The sequence below is a fragment of the Penicillium macrosclerotiorum genome (assembly GCF_028827735.1).
Source record: "Penicillium macrosclerotiorum strain IBT 26536 chromosome Unknown utg000006l_segment0_segment0, whole genome shotgun sequence".
Lineage (NCBI taxonomy): Eukaryota > Fungi > Ascomycota > Eurotiomycetes > Eurotiales > Aspergillaceae > Penicillium > Penicillium macrosclerotiorum.
In genome coordinates this window covers 4,122,344-4,145,152 of record NW_026643085.1, presented here as the reverse complement: position 1 = coordinate 4,145,152, position 22,809 = coordinate 4,122,344, and the positions used below count along the sequence as shown (strand labels likewise).

The 22,809-nt window shown below is 50.4% G+C and overlaps 8 protein-coding genes across 8 annotated transcripts; 4 read left to right on the top strand and 4 right to left on the bottom strand.

Moving 5' to 3' along the window:
• Positions 1-199: 199 nt before the first annotated feature.
• N7462_006781 (S-methyl-5-thioribose-1-phosphate isomerase) lies at positions 200-1,445 on the top strand (the record flags this gene model as incomplete). Its single annotated transcript, XM_057078499.1, is given in 3 exon segments — positions 200-720; positions 810-1,260; positions 1,272-1,445. The coding sequence occupies 3 exon segments, from the start codon at positions 200-202 to the stop codon at positions 1,443-1,445; spliced, it is 1,146 nt and encodes a 381-aa protein (XP_056934079.1).
• N7462_006780 (uncharacterized protein) lies at positions 1,420-2,003 on the bottom strand (the record flags this gene model as incomplete). The annotated part of the gene is made up of 4 exons (XM_057078498.1): positions 1,420-1,597; positions 1,655-1,674; positions 1,793-1,869; positions 1,925-2,003. The coding sequence occupies 4 exons, from the start codon at positions 2,001-2,003 to the stop codon at positions 1,420-1,422; spliced, it is 354 nt and encodes a 117-aa protein (XP_056934078.1).
• An 818-nt stretch (positions 2,004-2,821) lies between these two features.
• N7462_006779 (uncharacterized protein) lies at positions 2,822-3,862 on the top strand (the record flags this gene model as incomplete). The annotated part of the gene is made up of 1 exon (XM_057078497.1): positions 2,822-3,862. The coding sequence occupies one exon, from the start codon at positions 2,822-2,824 to the stop codon at positions 3,860-3,862; it is 1,041 nt and encodes a 346-aa protein (XP_056934077.1).
• A 3,621-nt stretch (positions 3,863-7,483) lies between these two features.
• On the top strand, positions 7,484-9,463 carry N7462_006778 (S53 family peptidase; the record flags this gene model as incomplete). The annotated part of the gene is made up of 3 exons (XM_057078496.1): positions 7,484-7,592; positions 7,676-8,646; positions 8,735-9,463. The coding sequence occupies 3 exons, from the start codon at positions 7,484-7,486 to the stop codon at positions 9,461-9,463; spliced, it is 1,809 nt and encodes a 602-aa protein (XP_056934076.1).
• Positions 9,464-9,903: 440 nt separating this feature from the next.
• On the bottom strand, positions 9,904-11,916 carry N7462_006777 (rhomboid protease PCP1; the record flags this gene model as incomplete). The annotated part of the gene is made up of 5 exons (XM_057078495.1): positions 9,904-10,195; positions 10,266-10,440; positions 10,507-10,852; positions 10,929-11,032; positions 11,085-11,916. 5 exons carry the CDS (start codon positions 11,914-11,916, stop codon positions 9,904-9,906), a joined length of 1,749 nt encoding a protein of 582 aa, XP_056934075.1.
• Positions 11,917-12,446: 530 nt separating this feature from the next.
• On the bottom strand, positions 12,447-14,595 carry N7462_006776 (uncharacterized protein; the record flags this gene model as incomplete). The annotated part of the gene is made up of 7 exons (XM_057078494.1): positions 12,447-12,784; positions 12,863-13,230; positions 13,289-13,645; positions 13,701-13,907; positions 13,972-14,095; positions 14,214-14,347; positions 14,426-14,595. 7 exons carry the CDS (start codon positions 14,593-14,595, stop codon positions 12,447-12,449), a joined length of 1,698 nt encoding a protein of 565 aa, XP_056934074.1.
• A 1,050-nt stretch (positions 14,596-15,645) lies between these two features.
• On the bottom strand, positions 15,646-17,675 carry N7462_006775 (endopolyphosphatase; the record flags this gene model as incomplete). The annotated part of the gene is made up of 2 exons (XM_057078493.1): positions 15,646-17,396; positions 17,477-17,675. 2 exons carry the CDS (start codon positions 17,673-17,675, stop codon positions 15,646-15,648), a joined length of 1,950 nt encoding a protein of 649 aa, XP_056934073.1.
• A 1,255-nt stretch (positions 17,676-18,930) lies between these two features.
• N7462_006774 (putative DUF221 domain protein) lies at positions 18,931-21,702 on the top strand (the record flags this gene model as incomplete). Its single annotated transcript, XM_057078492.1, has 4 exons — positions 18,931-19,056; positions 19,133-19,348; positions 19,433-20,627; positions 20,705-21,702. 4 exons carry the CDS (start codon positions 18,931-18,933, stop codon positions 21,700-21,702), a joined length of 2,535 nt encoding a protein of 844 aa, XP_056934072.1.
• Positions 21,703-22,809: the final 1,107 nt, after the last annotated feature.

The following is a 22,809-nucleotide window of genomic DNA, read 5'->3' as shown; positions in this document are numbered from 1 at the left end:
CTCGTAGAGATCAAAGCCGTGCAAGAAAAGCTAGGGAGACAAAATATGGACGACGAGACCCGTTCGAACAAAAATAGATAAAAATGCAAAAACGATGCTCGACACCTGAGGCCACCGCGGGGGAAGGCGCCATTCGCCACTTCGTCCGCGCGGGGCATTCGAAAAAGATCGAGAATACAAGTCTTGCGCACCAGCAACCATGTTACAGGCCATCAAATACAGCCAGGGTCACCTGGAGATCCTGGACCAGCTACAGCTACCGTTTATCGAGAAATACATCCCCATCCAGACGGCCGAGGATGGGTGGAACGCGATCAAGGAGATGAAGGTTCGGGGGGCGCCCGCCATCGCGATTGTCGCCATGCTTGCCCTGGCCTCGGAGTTGCATGCGCGCAATGCGGCTGGTCAGATTCCCGAAGACGCAGAGGAGGCGCAGCAGTTGATTGCTCAGAAATTGGACTATCTGGTCACCAGCCGCCCGACTGCGGTCAACCTGGCGGATGCCGCGCGCAAGCTGGGAAAGCTGGTGGTGTCGCAAGCCGCACAATCGGGAGCCACCGGTCAGAGTACCATTCAGGCTTTCATTCAGGCTGCGGAGGAGATGCTGGGCAAAGATCTTGATGACAACCAGCGGATTGGACACAATGGCGCGGAGTGGATTAAGGAACATGCGACCAAGGCTGGAGCGCCTGTCGCCGTCCTGACACACTGCAATACCGGGTAAGACAGACCGAGGACAGCCCTGATTGTTGAAGATACTGGGTTCCGGGTGCTTTCCCTTTCAAGTCTCGCTAACTTGCGCAAGATAGATCTTTAGCGACGTCCGGTTATGGTACTGCGCTCGGTGTGATCCGATCGCTCGCCTCGAAGAACATCCTACGCCATGCCTACTGTACAGAAACAAGACCCTACAACCAAGGCTCCCGCTTGACGGCCTTTGAATTGGTTCATGATAAAATTCCAGCTACCTTGATCACCGACTCAATGGCCGCTGCCTTGTTGGCCGACACGAGCGCGGGCGTCAACGCCATTGTGGTGGGCGCAGATCGGGTGGCCGCCAATGGAGACACCGCCAACAAGATCGGGACATACAGTCTAGCCGTCCTTGCCAAGCACCACGGGGTCAAGTTCCTGGTTGCCGCACCGCTGACCACCATCGACCTCGCCACAAAGACCGGTAGCGACATCGTCATCGAGCAGCGCCCCGCAGCGGAGATGACCAGCATCAAGGGCCGCGCGCGGGCACGTCCGGCACGGCTGGTAGCGTAGAGCTTGAGACAGTCTGCATCGCGGCCCCGGGCATTAATGTCTGGAACCCAGCATTCGATATCACCCCGGCGGCGCTGATTGACGGTATCATCACTGAGGTGGGGGTTGTGGAGAAGGGCCCCGATGGTCAATTCCACATGGAGACGGTGTTCAACGACTCTGCTCCTCGGGCTTGATTTCGGTTGATTTGACAGGAGGCGGGTCCTGGGATTGCTGGTCGGGCTCCTGGCGAGCGGCAGCCTGTCCCTCATAGAATGCTAAAAGCTCGTCCATCTTGCCCTCCAAGGCATTCAAGTGGTCCTCCAGGGCAGTTGCCGTTCGCTCGCCTCTATTGTACATGTCAGATAGTGGAACGCTGTGAATGAGAAATGGAATTTATAGATACTTTGCGAGATCTGCCAACGCCTGTTGGATATTGTTAATACAGCCCTTCTTAGCTTGAAGCTGCTTGGGAGGAGGGTATTGTGGGCCATCGGTTTCAAAGACAGGAAATGATACATTCTGGCCGCAGGCTGAGGCTTACCTGGGCAATACCTAGATCATCATTATTTGGTCGAGACATCACAGCAATCTCCGGGCCAGCGAAGGAAGTAAAATTCACTTGGGGGTGTCGCAGAAGCCGAACAATAAGCAGAATAAGAATAGCAGGAAATACTGAATGCGGGGATTTCTAAGACACCAGAAACACCAGAACGGTTATCCAGAGAGACCAAGTGTGCAGAAAGGGAGATCATATAATGTTGCCTGATAACTCAGGCTGAACTTGGTTGATAGCTTAATGATGGAAGAGGGTTTGATAATTGGTTGGTAAATTGGGTGATAGTGTGTTTAGATGGAAGTGGCGAGTAATGGATCGGTTTTTTGAAGAATAAAAAGAAACCACCTCAATCTGTATGTCTCGTTCACAATGGGTGAAGAAGGGAGTGGAAGATTGGAAGTATTGGTTCTATTGCGAGCGGAAATGCACGAGATCTGTCACTTTGCGTAGTTCCATCCAGCGAAGAGACCAAGAGACCAAAATAGGCCGATTTGCTAGCTTTTAGAATACCAGAATTCGGTTTTCTAATTCCGGAGACGAGTATAAGGAGCGTCTTTGATTTGAGAAGACATAATTGAAGCCAGAGCATCCCAAGTCACCCTTTGCTCGGCCTATCCACCCGTTTGGGTATGTCTGAGTGCCCCCATGCTCCAGCTAATTTCCTTCAACAAACGTTGTACTCTCCGAAGCCTAAAGTTTCCTGTCTAGATCTTTTTGAGGCACTATTCAATGGAGATCTCTCGACACTATGCCGCACTTCATACACCTCGGGAGGGGGTGCTCTAATTGAGGGAATGTAGGGATGGCAGCAGCCAAGATAAAAACAGCATTGCCCAAGAATGTTGTGCTTGCTGCTGTTTCGTCGAAATTGCTGTCAGGAATGAGGGTGTTTACAATCCAAATCCTCGGCCGTTTGACTTGGCAACCGACCTATAGTTTATAGCCGAGGAGAATTCTCCCGTATCCCTGCCGGCCACCTGTACCTCGAACAACCAACCTTCACTCAATTGCAACATGCGTTTTTTGGCTAGTTCAATTGGCACTTTGGCAGTACTGCCACAGGTGTTTGCGTCATGGCCTTTGTTTTTTACTCAGTCGGCGAGCCCCTATCGCAACGACGAGCCTAACGTACAAGTCGAAACCCTCTTCCAATTCCCCAATAATGGCTCTTGGGTGGACAACATCGTCCTCCGCTCCAACGGGAACCTTCTCTTGACCCGTCTGGATGTTCCAGAAGTCTGGTCCGTGGATACGACCAACGGAAATGCAACTCTGGTTCATTCGTTTGCCAATGCCACAAGCTGCTTTGGCATCAGTGAGATCGATGACGACGTCTTCGCTGTCGTGGTAGGCAACTTTTCGACAGAGACGTACCAGCCAACGGCAGGATCATTCTCTGTTCAGAAGCTGTCGTTTCAAGACGTCGAAGATAATGAGAGCAGCCGAATGCTGGATCATGCCACCGTATCACATATCGCAGCGCTCCCAGATGCCCAGGCACTTAATGGAATGACAACGTTCACGAAGGAATCGCGGTTAGTACTGGTCGCCGATAGTCCCAAAGGGGTTGTATGGAAAGTAAACACCGAGACCGGCGACTACTCGGTCGCGTTGAACGACACGACCATGATGCCTGCCGAGGGACAGGCGCTTCCTCTTGGAATCAACGGCTTGAAGCTGCTTGATGGCTATATCTACTACTCAAGCACTACGCGTATGGAATTTTGTCGGGTCAAAGTGAGGGAAGATGCTACACCTGCTGGTGACTACGAAGTCATTGCTAGCGGCTTTCTTCCGGATAACCTCGACGTCGCCTCAGACGGCACTGCATACATCGCAACTGACCCGCAAAATTCAGTTGTTCGCATTAGTCCATATGGCCAGATATCCTTGGTTGCGGGTGGTCAGCTTTCAACTCAGATGCCTGGGCCAACTTCGTGCCGATTGACCGAAGATGGAAAAACTCTCTACGTGGGCACAAGTGGTGGCCAAGTAGCTCCGGTGTTGGGAACCTTCATGGAGCCGGGCAAAGTGGTGAAGATCTCTTTTGAATGATACGGCTGAATTGACAGAAGACTGGAAGAGTATTTTTTTTATTTGGTAGTTGTGAGAATAGCTGGGTTAATTTTTGTGATAAATATCGGATATGAATTTGCTGCTTTATGCCAATCTCCATGCCCATGACCGATATTTTTACTATATTTTGAGGAAACAGTCATAGAGATATCCACTCATATCAATGAAAATGTTTTCAGAAGGCTTCATGACGAGGTTGATCGTGCTGCCCACTAGCTGTTATCAATTCTTGTTGTCTAATTCTAAATAATGATCACTTCAAATCTAATAGAGAAAGAAGAATGAACTAGGACTCTCAAGATGAGAGAAAAGATACAAAAAAGGTTAAGTGGACTTTTATTTAAATCATTCAGAACGTATGATATTCTTGTCTACTCCGGAGGACTATCTCCAGCCGTCCTAAGACCAATATAAAAGTTGGAAGCTTCCTCTCTAAGAAGACTGTCTCTGTCTGGCGAGATGCAAAGGAGATGCCATTCATGATGAGAATTTCAGCAATGAAAGTTGCTCTCCAGCGTAAGTATGATTCTGGAACTGTGTCTAGATGAGATTGGCTATATGAGTAAATCAGTATACCGCCCACAAAGGAAATAAAAGCTGGCGAGGCTCTAGCAAGTTCTGGCGCGTGCTCTGAATTATCCAGCCTCTCTTGCAAGTCCTTTTCTAGAGCATCGTCTCTTTCAAGGCGGTACAAATAGAAATTAGTGAAACAGAAGCAATATTTCTTCAATGGCGTAGGCTTTAAGTTCCAGGCTTTGAGACAAGGCAAATAAACAGATAAGCAGAGCATCACATTTCCCACTCAATGTTACAAGAGCCGTACCACAATGAAAGCCGTCGATATACTGCTTGCTTTGAAGACCTTTCTTGAAATTCCAAGGAGATGTTTCTGGGCGGTGAGGCGGATAGTATTCCCCAAAAGGGCTAATATTTATATGTTCTTAAACTGAACGCTAGAAAGAAGAACAGGTGGAATCTATTTTGATTTATTCGTTCACATAATGAGACAACTACTCTAAAGATTTTCAGTTCTCAATGTTCAGTTCTGTTCCATTTAATATGTTCGAGTCGATAGCAGAAATAGCTATATCAAACGAATGTAAAGGCTGAGAGCTTTCTAAATCGTTCTGTACTTTTGCGAGGCGTGGATGGTCCTCTCATTATATATAAATCGTGTTCTTTTTCAAATGAGAGGTCACTCATCACCATGAAGGAACGATAGTTCAGCCATCGGGTTATGTCCGAGGGGAGCCTTAGATGTCTATCTACAGTACAAAAAAGTTGTGACGTATAATAATTCATACGTGACTCATAGTCTCTCAAAGCTGAGGTACAGTCTAGTAGGTGAGTTATGAGTTCTTACTACAGGGCACGTCTGGTTAGAACAAGCACCGTCATGACATCCCACCCATCCGACAGTCTAGAAGCTACCACAGCATTTTGCTACGAATATGCCAATTGATACTGTTGAGGTATATTCCCCTCAGGGGTCATAATTGCCCACCAGAAGCTCGGTACTACAAATGAATACCACGCCAATATGTGCTGGCATCGGAATTCACAGATACACTAGTTGCGGGTACGACATGCAAGGCTATAGTGATAGTTGGTTCGGGATTTTATTCATCTTTTACGCGCAAGTGCTCTAATGGGCACAAAGACAGATGTTATCCAAAAAGAAAATAGCCCATTTTAGGGCTGTTGTCAGTCCCTGACATGGGATGTATGGTTGTCGTGAGTCTGAATTGAAAATGATGGTGCTTTCCTTCAATTTAATGTGCTAACCATCTTTGAATTAAGATACTTTGTGTAAGATGGTTTCCCATCGGCCCGAATGCAATATTATGATGACCACGCAATTACTGCTTAATCCGATTCTTTAAGTAGACAGTGAATACAGTACAGTATCTTGGCATTTTCCGAAGTTTGAGTTCGCGAAGGGCTCTATAAAGTTGGGCAGGGGTTTGATGTAACTAAGCCTGGACTCAATGACTGCGTATAAACACGTACGGAGATAGAGATATCCTTCAGGGGGAAACAGAATTGCTCCATTGCGGGTGTCAACTGGACATTATGCATAGAGAAATCTCAGGTAGACCTGTGTCTTTTATTTCATCGTAAACAGGGAGTTGACTCAATTGGCACAGATCTTCAGGTTGTGCATAGGATGGATGGAGTACGGAACACTTTCATCGACGCTGGACCACCGTCCCTCTCTCGGACTCCGCTCACTTTCCTCACTTTCATCATGTGTATCGGCGGGGCCAGGCAGACGATAGGATTTCTTGGCGCATCATGCACGGTATGCTGAGCGCGAGTCCCCTAGACTACCCGCCACAGTGACGCAGGACGCAACTGATTGGGCTCTCGAAAGGACCCCTCGGAGGCGATCTTCGCGCACCAGTGCGTTCGATCTTGGCAGGAACCGCCGCCATTGCAGCATTATGGATGACGCCCATTTTTGATTATTGTTCGCGTGCCTCTTATTTCGCTGGAAGAACATCGGCAGTATACGAACAGCGCCTTTTTGCTCTAGATCAATACACTCTAGTTCGGTTGTATTCGCCCATCTGCCATATCAACCTGTTATGCTTCGGGGAGAGGGATAAACCCCTCTCTGTTCCGCCCCTTTCCCCCTTAGGTTTTGCCTCCTGGTCGTTGCTGTGTCAAGCGGGTGGGGCATGTCTCCCCTGCCGATCAGTCAAGTCAATAACATTGGTCCTTCGAAGAAACCCCGGGAGGCTGCCCCTGCAGGGTCACAATCACAGACACAAAGACAATGTGTTCCGTGTGATTCAAAGAACAATCAGCTGTACTCTGTACTATGATCTCAAACTCGCCTTGAATACTAGTAACTCAGATTCAAACCCTATACGAAGCCTATGATATAGTGATATGATAATATAACGAGGAAAATCATACAGTGGGATCATGTAGTATGATTGCATGATTGAAAAATCCACCAAAAAATAACCCTGATCCTATCATATAAGGCGATGGTACTTCAAACCATGCATCTGCTTGCCTTGGCCTGGCATCCGGAGTGTCACAAAAGGCGGAACTGCTGGAAGCCCGCCGCAGCCCCGGGCGCATCATCAGCGCCATTGGACAGGGGCTGGGCCCTGAATCGAGAGCCGACGGATCCCGCTGGAAGACCCTGGAGTCCTGAGACCCTGAACTGTCTTGGTTCCTGAGAACTCTTGAATCACGTCTCTTGATTCTGATTTCTCCTGGGTACTGGCTGATTGCACCACATTCCGGGTCCACCTTCATTCCCGTCAATGCAACCATTCAGACAGAAACCCACCAGCCCCCCCCCCCGCAGACCCATAAACAAATAAAACCGATCGTAGATAATTCCCAATCATTCCCCCTTCGATCGGAACAGGATTTCAATTCCTCGACCAGACACCAGATAACCCGTTTTGTATCATTGGGAGGTCGAATTGATCTTGATTGTTCTTTATACTTCGATCTCCCTCGTATAGTTCGTATACATCGGGATACGTTGGAGACTCTGGGGCCCGCAATTAGCTAAGGGGAAGGACCATCCACTGCTTTTTGTTTCCCGGCGGCTCTGTATTTTGAATTTGAATCATCATGCTGGGCTCGCTCTTCAGTCGAGGGACTCTGTCGCTGGCGGTGGTGTCGCTGCTTGCCTCTACTGCGGTGGCCGAAGTGTTTGAAAGGCTGGCGGCAGTTCCGCAAGGTAAGTCGTGATACTCTTTCTATACTCTTTCACGTTTCTTTTTTTACATTTGGTGTGAGCCTCCGTTGATCCGATGTTCCTAGGATGGCATTATTCACGCACTCCGCGAGCCAACCAGCCCATCAAGCTGCAGATTGCCCTCGCGCAGGGCGATGTGGCCGGCTTTGAGCAGGCCGTGCTGGAGATGTCGACACCCGAGCATCCCAATTACGGCCAGCACTTCAAGACTCACGATGAGATGAAACGAATGCTGCTACCCCGTGCAGACTCAGTCGATTCCGTTTACCAATGGCTCGCGGAAGCCGGCATCAACGATATCCAGCGCGATGCCGACTGGGTGACCTTCCACACCACAGTCGAGACGGCAAACCACCTGCTCCAGGCCAACTTCCAGTACTATATCAACTCCGCCAAGCATGTCGAACGCCTGCGGACGCTCGAATATTCGATCCCCGACTCGCTCCAGGGACATGTCAATCTTGTCACGCCCACCACTCGCTTCGGTCAGCTGCATGCCAACCGTGCCACGCTGCACAGCAAGGCCAAAGTGGCCGATGCGGCGTTCCGACAGGCCGCGTTGGCTCCCAGTGCGGACTGCAACGTCGCTATCACGCCACAGTGTCTGAAGAGCCTCTATTCGATTGGGGACTATGAGGCGGATCCAACCAACGGCAACAAGGTCGCGTTTGCCAGCTACCTGGAGCAGTACGCCCGCTATTCCGACCTCGCGTTGTTCGAGCAGAACATTGCCCCCCACGCCCAGGGCTTGAACTTCACAGTAATCGAGTATCACGGGGGGTTGAACGACCAGAACTCCGCCTCAGACAGCAGCGAGGCCAATCTGGATTTGCAGTACATCGTGGGTGTCAGCGCGCCTGTGCCGGTCACCGAGTTTAGCACCGGTGGACGCGCACCGCTTGTTCCAGACCTGGACCAGCCTGACCCGAATAACAATAACAACGAGCCCTATCTGGATTTCCTGCAGAATATCGTGAAGATGGATGACGAGGACCTTCCTCAAGTGATTTCCACTTCCTATGGCGAAGATGAGCAGGTAAGATCCAACAGATCCCCCAAAGATTTTCTCGATCTCCTTCTCTCCATCATTTCTGCGCGCCAGACTGACTTGGCGGTTTCTTCAGAGTGTCCCAGCGCAGTATGCCCGCAGCGTGTGTAACCTTTTTGCGCAACTGGGTAGTCGTGGAGTCTCCGTCATCTTCTCCTCCGGAGATTCGGGCGTTGGTGCAGCCTGCCAGACCAACGATGGCAAGAATACCACCCATTTTCCGCCACAGTTTCCCGCTGCTTGTCCGTGGGTGACCTCCGTGGGTGCCACCACCCACACGTCCCCTGAAACCGCCGTCTATTTCTCCTCTGGTGGCTTCTCGGATCTATGGGAGCGTCCCCAGTGGCAGGATGCCGCGGTAAGCGACTACCTTACCAAGTTGGGCCCTCGGTGGTCCGGTTTATTCAACCCCAAGGGTCGTGCATTCCCCGATGTCGCCGCCCAAGGTGAGAACTACGCAATTTACGAGAGGGGTTATATTACGAAGGTGGATGGCACCTCCTGCTCCTCTCCGGCCTTCGCAGGTGTGGTTGCGCTGCTAAACGATGCTCGCATCAAAGCCCAGCAGCCACCAATGGGGTTCCTTAACCCGTGGTTATATGGCGCCGGCCGATCAGCTCTGAACGACATCACGACCGGTGGCAGCACTGGCTGCACTGGCAACGGACGCTTCAGCGGACCTTCCAATGGTGGCCCAGTTGTACCATATGCCAGTTGGAATGCTACTCAGGGCTGGGACCCTGTGTCGGGGCTGGGCACGCCGAATTTTGCTAAGATGGTGAAGGCGGCCAACGCTGCCAGCTGAGGAAGGATGTTTTTGTATGTGTACGAAGCCTTGGCCGACTCATCATGTTGTGTGCCGATCTCTGTGGTATTCATATGATCCTCCACTGTGTGGAGTGACCGTGTCTAGATGCATCCCGGTCAGTGCACATAGATTGTACCTGGCAGTTGCTTTCTTATATATAATGATTGATATGATTTTTTTCTCTCTCTCACTTCTGCTTTTTAAACATTGCGTCCTCAATGTTATCGAACCTCGCTTATGCGCTTATGCAAGGTTGAAAGGAATAGAGGAAATTACAACTCAATTAGAGACAGCGGTAAATTCCAGTCTCCTCAGATGGTATTTAGATATGGTATGGATATAGTACAATTATTCATAGAACAGAAAGACCCTGTACGGCAAGGTCTAACACAGGGTTTCTGGTAAACTTTCCTTCTGAGACATGTAAGTCAGATCCTCTATCGATTGACATTTCCGAGCCACTTCAAATCACGGGCTCTACGCTCTCGCTCGTGCGCCTTCTTTTTCTGCGCAAGGGTATATCCACATCCGGCGCCAGCGAGGTAGCCACCCAGATGGGCGGCATGGTCCATCTTGGTGAGTCTGGAGAGAGGGAAGACCTGCAGGAAACGAGCCGGGGTCACCATGCTGACAACTTCAGTGGCAATCAGGCAAGCGAGGAAAATCCACCCTTGGGTCCAGATGGTCTCTCGTAGCTCCTTGGGTAGGATCCACATGGTGATTTTATCACTGCAAGGGCAAGAGTTAGTTCTGAAGGGGGGAGATACGGGGTTTGGTATACACGCATGAGGAAACTCACTCAAAATGATACATGCACCACGCGGCAACAATACCACTGGTCGCAGCACTTGCGCCCAGAGAAGTCATAGTGAGATACCCAAGAATAACACTGCGTGACAAGGAGACCATGGAGCCAACAGCACCAGAGGCCAAGTAGATAGCTAAGAAGTTTCCTCGGCCGAGTTCATCGTGCACTATAAAGGGGGTTAGCAAGATTTAGGTCGACCTAGACGTAGCTGAGACGATAGTGAATCAAGTACCTCGTGTACCCATAAGGCCCAGGACCATCATATTAGTTGCCAGATGCCTCCACGTCTGGTGACTGAAAGTGCTGCCAAGAACACTAAGGGTGTTGGGATAGAACGGCACAAGGACGAAGAAGCGATTAAGAAGTTTCCATGAGGGTGGAATATACTTCCATAAGAAAGTAACTGCTAGATTAGCTCCAATGATTGCGCCGACCGTCGCAGCAGCCGGAGGCACGTCAGGCCACATGCGATCCTCTCTCGCGGGCGCTTCATAATTTTGGGCAAAGAAATAGCAGAGGCCAATGGTGGCGATGGTGAAAAGAAGAGGAGCCAGGAGGCGCTGAGTCTGTAGATGCACCTGGGTATTAGAAAGAAGGCAAAATGTAAGAGCATCAGGGAAGGGCGAGAAGACTCGCTCAAAAGGCATTTCATACAGTGGTCATGTCCATAGCCTCGGGCTGATTATGGGTTCCTGCAAGATGGTGTTTCTGAACCCAAGCAAGATATGGCCGCTCATTTGGATCCGCCCTCGGTCGTGCTGAGAAGATTAGCAGTGTATACGCATATTGCTGCATTAATGCCACACATACCCTCGGTCAGGGCTGCTTCCTGATACTGCTGCAATGCCGTGTTGCCCTCTACTTGGCGCTGGAGCCGTTCGCGCTCCTCGTGTTCACCCTCTAGCCATTGCTGACGCTTGTGTTCCTTCTCTGCCAATAATCGTTTCTCATTTTTTTCGCGAGCCTCTTTGAGTACACTCTTTCCGTAGACCGAATTCTCTTCGCCAAGTTCAGCGTCGTAGGAACCACTCTGCGGCTTATATAGACCAAGCTCCTCGGCGCGCCGAACCAGTTTCTCCTCCGCCTCGTGTTCCTCTCGTTCGATACGGGCGAGGATTGCAGCGTCTTCGTCGATTGGGTAGTTGGCGCGGAGCCATTGAAGGGCTGCATCGAGCTGGTATTGAGGCACAGCGTGGGTGATGTCGGCGGGTAGATCCAAATCCAGGGTTCCCTCCATACGACGATCCTGCAATACTTTGAGAGCGCGATTGCCTAGCCTGCCCTGGATCTTGTTTGACCCGAAAATTTTCTTGATTTCTGTATCGGAACGACTCTTCTCGCCGAGTGGATTCTCCGAGGGCTTTCGAGCGGATGGTGCCGAAGCGGCCGTTCTCTTATACCTGTGGAAGCCTGGAGCAGGACTGAAATTCTGAAGAAGAAATGAAAAAGGTGAAGGTCGAGGGTGGGGATGCAACGCAGTCTTGAGAAGACTGAAAGGACGTCTGGTATTGTTGTTCAACAGACTCCATGGCGTCATGCGGAGCTCACGGCAGGTATGGTGGAAGGTCCCCGTAGCGAACGTGCTCGCACTTCGGAGTCCCGGGCAGGGGATCCGCCCCATGAGCCAGAGCGCATTGCTCATGACCTAAAACTGGAGAGGGAAGCCTCAGAAAATCCAATACCAGGAAGATGCAGACCAGAGAGCGTCGTGTGTCAGCTTTTGGAGGTGCCTCGGCCGATGGCCCGGCGCCAGAGTTGTTCCGATTCCGGGCTACTGGGGGAGTGGGTTGTATCACAACAATTGACTTGAAACTGTTGGCTTTCTCATTATTTTTTCTATGAGATAATATGAATGCATTCTAATAACAGATTTGAGCAGTATGTATTCTAACATAGTCACTTTGCCCATTCAAGTAACGCAGGTTTGTGTCAGCATCCAGAATCCACGCAGACGTCGAGTATCGGCAGGTGGATTTGAGGTGAAAATGTAGACATATTGAAGCATGTGGATTGAACTAGACAGCTGAATGGACAATGGAGACAGAAAATGATATAAAGCGCTAAATTAATTGAAGTTGAGGAGTCGATGCGACTTTTGTGGAACCCAAATATCCTCACAGCGTTACCCTCACAAGATGATATGCAAATTAACCCCAAACAATTGCTCCGATGTCAAGTTTCACAAGAAGGTGGCTGCAATCTAGTAGCCGCAAGCTGGCGGCCTGGTTTGATAAGAAGTAAGATAGCAGGTAGTTGAACTGCCGCAAATCCAATCATGACCCTCAGCTGAGTCGTGTAACTCTGAGCGAACACGTCCTTCACCTCCTCCCGGAGAAAGATAGCCAGGTGATCTATCCATTTAACATTTTCAAGAAACAGGTGAAGATCGTGGGGCGATAGAACACCTTGCAAATGGTTGGACAGACGGCCATTCAAAATATTAGATGCGATCGCAAGACCGATAGCACCGCCAAGAAACCTGAGCTGAACAACTGTGCCGGTGGCGATTGCTGAGAGGATTTCACAATTAGCTATTGCACCACGAACCTCATCTCAACCTTGATTTTTTCTCCCATAGCGATACATACCAAGATCTCTATCCTCAACGATATATGGCGTCGAGAGCACCAATACGCCCATAATAATCCCTATACCGGCACCAGCGATAACACCGTAAATAATATCAGTGGCATGGAATCCTTTAGAAGTCGCAATGGTTGAAAGAAGACCAACGCCGATAGTGTGAACTGCACAACCGACAAGCAAAGAATAAATAAACGGTATTCGCCCTTTTGAGCTGGCCATATTCACGATAGCGGCGGCGACAGCAGCAACAGCAGCATATCCGATCAAGTAAATACCCGAATCGAGAGGAGACTTTCCCAACAATATTTGCGCTTGCTGTGGAACATACACCAGGATAACGTTGAACGGGGCACCCGTGACAAAGGAGGAACTATAGCTCACTTGTCAAAAAACATCCACTCCTGAACGCAAAGAACGAATGTACTTACATTAAAATACTCAGCCATGGACGGTCAAAAAACCATCGTTTAGGAAAAATAGGGTCCTTCCCAGGGATCCCCGAGATATACCATTCCCAAGAGAAGAAAGCGACCCAACAGACACCAGTTAATACAAGAAGAGCAATTGCGCCTCCAGAGAACCAAGAAAATGCCAGATTTGTCTCGTTCAACACGGCAACTATCAAAAAAGAGCCCACGATCATGAGAAGCGATCCCACGAGATCGAGATTGGTAAATGAGCGATAAGATGCCCGTGTCCGAAACGAGGGAGTGTGCTGATCAAGACCAAAGTTCTTGGGCATCCCAACCATAATAACAAGGATTGCGATCACACAGAGCGGGCCGCTAAAAGGTAAAAAATCAATCAACGAAGCAGCCAAAAGAGCAGGATTTCACCCACTTGATGAAAAAGACCCATCTCCAGGCCGAGTCCTGTGCAAGAGCGCCGCCAACGATTGGGCCAATTAACGACGCCAGAGCGAGGCAAAATGACATGAGACCGCTGTAGGTGGGAAGCTTCGTTTTGGGGGCAATCTCATAGATGCATAGAATTGCTAACGCGTATGCACCCGCACCCCCGATTCCTTGAAGTGCTCGAAGTATTATTCTTGAGGGATCAAAATCAGCACCCGGGTCGGGTTTCAAGAGCTTTGGGCTACTGTCAGGCTTACAGTTGATTGACAGTCTGAGCACAACCGCATCCAATAGAAAATGCGAGTAGAATGAAGAGAGCCGCGATGGTGGTTTGCTTTCTGCCGATTATATCGCTCGCTTTGGTCCAGATCGCCATGGAACCTGAAGAGATTGCGTCAGTTCTAACAGGACTCCAGACCCATCGAATCAACCAGACCGCAGCTTGCCCACATGATTCACGCTTATCACCAGAGCCTTCATTATGAAGGAAGGAACATACCCGTATAGGTGGCTAAATATCCAGTGATAATCCAGCTTCTCTTTTCGAATCCAGCCAGGCTATCCGTGATGCTCGTGAGGGACGAGCTAACAATCGTCACATCGAGGTTGGAGAGGAAGAATCCAATCAAGAGCCTGTGCGCAAAAGTCCAGAGTAAGCTTTCGTCCCCCAGATCGAGACATTTGCCTTAAAGTACTTAGCTGAGCACTTACCCTGTGGTAGTGAGGATAAGTCGCCATCCTGTTGGATACACGATTTCACTGCCGGGCGACAGCGTTCGTTGGGCCGACCCCTTTTCGCCCTGTTCAGCCTGGTCTCTGCGGGAGCGTCCGTTCTCCTTTTGTCTCGCGATTGGCTCTGCAAATCTGATGCGGCTCGACATGGCTATTCGACATCCGACCGATCCCAGATGATTCAAGGGTATGGGATGATCGAAGGTGCATCATGGCGTATGAGGGAGATTGTGAACAGGACCACCAGGGAGGACGCCAGCCCCGCGTCGATTCACCCCAGGGGCGGAGTTCCAGTGGAACGCGGGCGACGCGCGATGACAGAATGTGGAATGTGTCTGAGACGGGCGATCTACGTCGATCATCGAGGATCGTTGGGCGTCATTGGGGACTAGAGGACGAATTATTGAGTGGCTTGGCGTAGATGGCCGAGGCTGGAACATTTTTTCTTATCGCGACGCAACAAGATGGCTCCACTTGTGGGGGAAGGCCTGAAGATGTTTGTTTACTCAAGAAATGGTCGGAGTTGAAGGTGGAAGACAAGGGAGAAAAGGGGAAGAGGTGTTGTTCGGGATGCTGGCGGCGTTCAATAGCCGATGGAGTCGATGGAGTCGGAGTAGAGTTAGGGTTAAGCGTCGAGGGAGTGTCAACTGGGGCAACTCCGAAGCTCAACACAGAACACAGACCCGATAAGAGAGGCGAATCCGACACATAATGAGAATACATAATACATAATACTCATCGTGAACCAAGCATGATCTTTTCACATTCAGGGAAAAGCAAAAGACAGGCCAACTCTAATCGGCCCCTGACCAGCAGGCGAATCAGACCGCCGGCCTGAATGCAGCGTCATGCAGCCATGCAAGGGTGATCCGTTTTGCGGCCGATTTAGTAGCTCTTGAAGAGGCCCCTTGCTATGTTGACTCGGATGAGGTCCCTCATATATCGTAAACCTACACCATTTCAGTAGGAGGAATTAACATCAAGAAGGTAAAAAGGAGAAAGGGAGAGAGCAAGGAAAGGGAGGAGATCGTAAGTTAAGTCGATGTAATACTATTGTAGGATTTATCCAAAAAAAGAACACCTCGTTAATGCAAAATGCAAATGGACCTCAAGCCCATAGTGATGCAACCCATTCCAATCATGAAACATGAAACTCCATCACAAACAACACGAAGCTGGCTCTATGAAACTAGAGAAATTCACTGGATAGGAACCGCGTTGAGATCATCAAGATCATCTTCCACAAATCCAGTAAATGCCCGTGAAAGAAACGTGTGCCATACTGGGTTCCTTTTCTTCTTGTTCTTCTTCTTGGCCACTGAGGGGTCAAAAGTGGGAAACCGTTTGCCCAAGGCCTCATCCTTGTCCTCGCCAATCCGGATCGCCAGCTCCAAGAAGCTGCGCACCGTGAGATCTTCCAGCTGGTAGATATCATCTTCGCTTGTGATGTATTCGATTTCAAAGTTGATCTGCGTTTCCGCATCGCCACTCGATGCAGCATCTTCGTTGATCCGAGTAAGGTTGGCAAAGTATTGTGTATAGCTGAGGAGGCTAAAGGGCTGATTGGAGTATGCAGGGCCAGGAGGGGCCGTAGAGGATGGTGGATCGGGGATTTTAAAGTCGGGTTTCTTCTCCTTTTTACCCTTCTGGATTTCCGGCACAGACGGGTCGGCAGACATCGGTTCTCGCCTTGAATCACTGTCCCGAGGAGACGAATCATTCGTCTTGGTCGAAAGGGCCAGATCCTCGAGAGACAAACTATCCAAGCCGGTAACATTGTACTCCACCACTCGAAGGGTCGGAAAATAGTTTGGCACCAAGCTAGGTGACACCAATGAGAGACTGTATCGTTCAGCCCATGGTCCGCCGATCTTCTTCAGGTACTTGCGTTCTTTTTTCTCGCGCTTCTTTTCTTTCTTGCTCTTTTTCTTCTTGGTCGCTTCAACGTCATCGGAGAGAAGCACAGACCCGGCCTTCAGTTTTTCAAACAGACCCGATGGGGGTGATGGGAGCGAAGACCACTGCTCCCGTAGGGAGACTAGATAGTCCTCCTTCGATGCAATGCCGATGGTTTCATCCGCGGACTGGTCTGAGAGTGCATCAATATCGACCTTGTGGCTGTCTTGCAGGATAAAATGGTCGATGTTCATGTGTCCATAGAGGCCTGTGACGACGACATCTCGGTAGCGGTCCAGCCACAGCGTATACTTCTGCCAGCAGGTTTCATCCCAGTTTGTCTTCTCCTTCGAGCGCGCGGGGGCCACATGACCCATCAAGATGGCCTTCATGCCGCGACTCCTCAGAAGTTGTAGCTGGACCCGCAGCCACTCCATGTGCTCGTAGCCAGGCTCGGACTTGTCGGCACAGCCATCCACCGCGCTGTTGGAATCAAAAAAGTACATGGTATTCAAACTAATGACGGCCAACTTCCCCGGAATCACCTCAGTCGTGAACCAGCCGCCCTCGACAAAGCTATGACGCTGGTCCTCGGGGATGAAGTGGCTCCATATTTCCGCAAACTTCTTCGTCCAGGTATTGGGGCCTTCTCGGAAGATGTTGTGAGGCAGAATGTCATTGTTCCCAAAAGTCGGAACGATGGGGACCGACAATCGAGGCACGCTACTAGGATCGTTCGACTGGTCGTGCACACCAAACAGATCGATCCATTTCTGGGCCATAAATTGGTTGAGCTGGACGATCTCTTCAGCCGTTCGGGGAATGCGCTCGTCGTTGTCATGGCGGACCGAATCGCCGGTCCAAATGACAAAATCGATCTGATCCTTCAGGTTCTCCTCGATCCAGCGGAATGTCTCATTGACCAACGATAAGGGGCTGTCGCAATCCGAGCCTGGCGTGCCAAAGCGTCCCGCGGTGCCCTGGCCATGATGGCACGTCCCCTCATCTTCATCGACCAACGAGCCGATCTTGTAGTATGGGTCAGGGTGGAAGTCTACCTCATCACAGACGCGTTAGCCTGGGGAGAGTGGGATAGGGGAGGCATCCATGCTGATGCTATGGTCAGAGGCTTACCGGTAATGTGGAGAAAACGGCCATGAGGTCCTTGGGCCGGTACCTTATGCTCTTGCAACGGTTGCTGTACGTGCTCAGAGATGGACAACGCGCTCACGGGTCGACCAGGCCACAACGGCCGCTGCTGCGGCTGCAGATCAGGGATGGCCGATGCAGAGGCACCAGCCATCCAGGCAAGCAACAAGACGGCGGACTGCATCTCCCGACCGACTGGATATGCCCTGGTTTCACGAGAGCTTCAGAGACCCTGTTCAGTTGCGAAGGGTGGAGCTGAACACAATCGAAAGCGGTTTTTTTTCCCTAGGCTTACAATCAATCTTTCAATCTTATCGGCGGCGTCACGTCACTTGCGCTGGTTGGGCGGCCCGGGGCAGCGCCAGCCAATCAGAGGTGAGGATGATGCTGAGTCACTCGGTTTCGGAAATTCGAGGCCGACAACGGAGCCCAGAGTAAAAATGCCCAACACCGAGATTGTCGAAATGAGGAATGTGGGAAGAGAAGGAGAAGGGGTGGGGGAGATTGTATATACTCCTCTCTGAACTGGGCACAATCATCTTGTCTACAAACTACATGCGACTACAAAAAGCTCCATCCAACGACATACGACTAACGGAGTACTGCGGAGTATTGAGGGCCCATCAAAGTGCCTAAGTGCGCATCCAATACCCTCGGATCACCGAGGATCATTGGCCCTACGAGCCAATGATGCCCACACGTGCTGAGGACCTTTGGAGAAATTTGCGACTTGAGAGAAAAAGGAGACGAGGCACACGAGGGCTCGTGAGCGTTTGCATCGCCCATCCAGTCTATACATAGAATCAATGCAGAGTCCCAAGAGTTCATGGAAAGAGTATACTTCGTGGGCCGGCAGATAAATGTTTACCCGGCCTTCTTGACGCCCGAGGCCACACATAGAGTTAGAACTGTACTGTCGGCAGATGCATCGAACAGTAACTATAAGTACATACTTTGGAGCAATGGGGAATCCATCTCACGTCACCGTTGTCAGAGATGAACCATTTAATTACTTCCTTCGTTCTGGATATTTGACGTGGGTAAAAATTTGCATTATATTGCACTATTTAACTGACTAAGCTTCATGCACGGAGGATCATGCATTGGTGAGTCAGCATCGATTAGGTCGTCATCGAAAACAAACGGACGGAAAGCTCCCCTTTTGAATGCGCATCACGCAGGCACCTTGTCTCTCTTCCTTAGTCTGTTGCTGACATTCCCGACATTTTCTACAATCTGCTTGCGCTGGGATATTTTGGGGACCGCTGGGCCTTCCCCTATTCTCGATTACTGTGCTGTCGATTACCCTGCTGCGATCCAAACCTGTGCCACGCTCTTCATGGATCAATAGCTTGATGGCCTCTCGCTAGACTATCGAATCTGCCTCCCCTCTCTAGCCTCAGGTCCTCGGCGCATAGCGTCCAACAGACTCGCCGACGATGTCTTTGACCGTATCTGCTAAGGCGGCAATGTGGACCACCCTGGCCGGCGGTTCCGATGATGGCGGAGACTGGCGCTGGGAAGACCAAACCAAACAGTCGCGCGATCTGTACACCCAGTTCGTGGTTAGTGTGGCTCTGGGACTCGGTGCTTTCTTGTCATTCTGTGTAGGTTCAGATAAGGCTCGGCTAGCCTGGCTAGTTGGAGCTGAGTGCCCTGGGCGTTGTACGAATCGCATCTCACAATTCGCAGGTATTACGTCCCAAATGGACCGAGCTGTATGCCGCCCGAAGAAGACAACGCTGCGCCGCCTCGAAATTGCCAGAGCTGCCCGATAGTTTCTTTGGATGGATTCCCGTTCTCTACCGCATCACCGAAGAGGAAGTTTTGCACTCAGCCGGCCTCGATGCATATGTCGTAAGTGGCTCCTCATCTCCCTGGATTCTGTTGGATTACCTCGAGGTGTTTCCACACAATCTCCCTCTGACACGGCCCATCTAGTTCCTATCTTTCTTCAAATTTGCCATACGCTTCCTTCTGTCCGTGTTCTTTTTCGCGGTGACCATCATTCTCCCACTGCACTACAAGTACACCGGCAAGTATGGCGTTCCTGGCTGGGACCCTCCGAGCAACAAGTCGATGAGCGCTACCGACTTTCTGGCCGAGAACAAGGACAAGGATAAGCTTGTCACTGATCCGGGATACATCTGGATTTACGTCCTGTTTCCCTACGTCTTCAGCGGCCTGGCCATCTACCTCCTGCTCCAAGAAACGAACAAGATCATTCGCACCAGACAAACCTATCTCGGGAACCAAACCAGCACCACCGATCGCACTATTCGCTTGTCCGGAATTCCACCTGATTTGACGTCAGAAGAAGAGATCAAGGATTTTGTGGAGGGCCTGCAAGTGGGTAAGGTGGAATCGGTCACCTTGTGCCGAAAATGGCGAGAACTGGATCTTCTCATGGATCAGCGAATGAAAATTCTACGGGAATTGGAGCGATCATGGACGGCGCACCTTGGCTATAAACGACCGAGAAGCGATGGAAACACATTGCCCCTTACCCATCAACCACCCTACACCTCTAATCGCCTACATCTGGAAGAGGACAGCGAGCATGCACACCTGCTATCGAGTGAGGAGCGGGAGCATGTTGCCGGCTATCATCGAGAGCGACCAAAGCTTCGGATCTGGTATGGCCCAATGAAACTCCGATTTCGAATGATTGATGCCATCGACTATTACGAAGAAAAACTACGCAAAACCGACGACCAGATCCATAGCGCCCGTGGAAAGGAATATCCGCCGACCGAAATCGCGTTTGTGACAATGGAATCTATCGCTGCCTCCCAGATGCTCGTCCAAGCGACCCTTGATCCCCACCCCATGCAGATGTTCGCTCGCCTGGCACCTGCACCGGCAGATGTGGTCTGGAGGAATACCTACCTCTCTCGGACCCGCCGAATGACGCAGTCGTGGCTGATTACAGTCGTCATCGGGTTTCTCACCATTTTCTGGTCGGTTCTGCTACTGCCAATTGCGTCGTTGCTGCAGCTAGAAACACTTCATAAATTCGTTCCTCAACTCGCCGAACTGCTTGCCATGCATCCGATCTTGAAGTCGCTGGTTCAGACGGGTCTGCCCACATTGGCATTTTCGCTTTTGACAGTGGCTGTGCCTTATCTATATGAATGTAGGTCTTTGGAGTCTCTGCGATCTGGCAATCAACCGCATCTTGAAATGGATATTACGGTGCTAATCAACTACTAGGGCTCTCCCACAACCAAGGTATGATGTCGCGTGGCGAGATTGAGCTTTCCGTCATTTCGAAGAATTTCTTCTTCTCTTTCTTCAACCTGTTCCTCCTCTTCACTGTTTTTGGTACCGCATCCGGGTTCTATGGCTTCTGGCAAAACCTGCGTGATGCTTTCAAGGATGTTACAACCATTGCCTTTGCACTCGCTACATCCCTTGAAGGCTTTTCCCTGTTCTATATCAACCTTCTTGTGCTTCAAGGATTGGGCCTCTTCCCCTTCCGTCTATTAGAATTCGGAAGCGTTGCCTTGTACCCACTCAATTTCCTCAAGGCCCGGACGCCGCGAGATTACGCAGAACTCTCGACACCTCCTAAGTTTAGCTATGGGTTCTCGATTCCTCAGACAATCCTGGCTTTGATCATTTGCATTGTCTATAGTGTGTTCCCGAGCTCGTGGCTCATCTGTCTCTTCGGTCTGGTGTACTTTTCGATCGGCCAGTTCATCTACAAGTACCAGCTGCTGTATGCCATGGATCACCAACAACACTCCACGGGCCGTGCTTGGCCGATGATCTGCAACCGGTTGTTTGTTGGTCTCGTTGTTTACCACCTGGCCATGATCGGCGTGTTGGCATTGCGTGGCGCCATTACGCGTTCCCTCCTGCTTGTGCCTCTACTCGGGTTCACTGTGTGGTTTTCGTACTGGTTTTCCCGAACGTACGAACCGCTAATGAAGTTCATTGCGCTCAAAAGCATCAACCGCGAACCGCCGAGTTCGGGCGACATCTCCCCCTCCCCGTCTTCAACTTTTTCACCTCCATCGGGCATAGACCGTGACGTGCTTCCCATTCGGGTAGGGGGACAAAATCTTGAGCTGCGACTGAAGAAATATATCAACCCCAACCTCGTCATTCCCTTGTACGATGCTTGGCTACCGGGCCGAAGTCCGGCTCCAAGCAATGGTGCCTCGTTGCTTGCGAATAATGAAAGCGTGCATCCCGCCTCTCTCTGAGCATCTCAATCTTCCCTCGGCCTGAACATGAACTGTTGATCGTTTCTTTGGTCCGTCTTCCGTCTATGCCCTATATTCGTGATCCGTAATGATTTACGACCTTGATACCTTAAACATCTGGATTTCACGTTTGTTCTCGCCTCCCATTCTTCGCCTAGCGATCATTTCGGTGCGTTTTGCTTCTGTCCCTTTGTGTTGCGATCATGTTGTACCTCTTCCTAGATGGGGAAGATGATTCCCGCTATTTTCCTAAAATGCCTCCCATTTTCAATTATGAGACGAATATGAATAGAGGGTCTACATGTATATAATAATCCTACGCACTTAGTCATATACCCAGTTTTTATGATTGATATTTAATTATCATAATATTACGTCTTCTCTTCACCCAACCGAGTGCCGTTCTCGGCGTCCTGCTTTGGATACCGACATATTTCAAGTCTCGTCGGTCCCAAGTGGATCTGGTGGAGTTGTTGGGGGCATCTTCCGACCGTCCGCCTCGCGCCACCCGCGAGGTGGCGCTGGGCCATCCAATCTGCTTTGGCTGCTGGAGCTGGAATATGACTCCATCAAGCGACCAGCGATAAAGGGTCTAAGCTAGATGTAGGCTATTGCTCAACGGGGGAAGACCCAACGCATCGATTGTGAGCAATAACATGCCCGGTGTTTAGGGTGCCTAGACGATATAATCTTCCAGAAGAAGTATAGAATGCTCCCCTGCGTCTCAGAGTGTGATGATCGCGCCAGGAACCGCCCTGAGCAATCACTGTCTAGAGCAATGTACATCCTGCCTTGGCGACGCACACGTAAGGCGTTCTTGGGGCAAGTTTCCTAACAAGGCATTCACACTTTCTCCCGGGCCATTGACCTGAATCCCTAGACTGTAACACGTAACAGTTTCGTTAGGACAAGCCAAAAGAAAGACAATCAAAGAACTAGGAGCTCGGCGATTCCGAACGGCCCCTAAAATTGTATTGAATGTCTCGGAGATGGCCCTTTTGCATCCTTGAATGTGGCCCCCAAGCACCAACTTGGACTGGTATGGACGAAGTACTATATGCTATGGATGAGATCGAGGTTTCATTCCAACTAGTGTTGCTTTTTAGA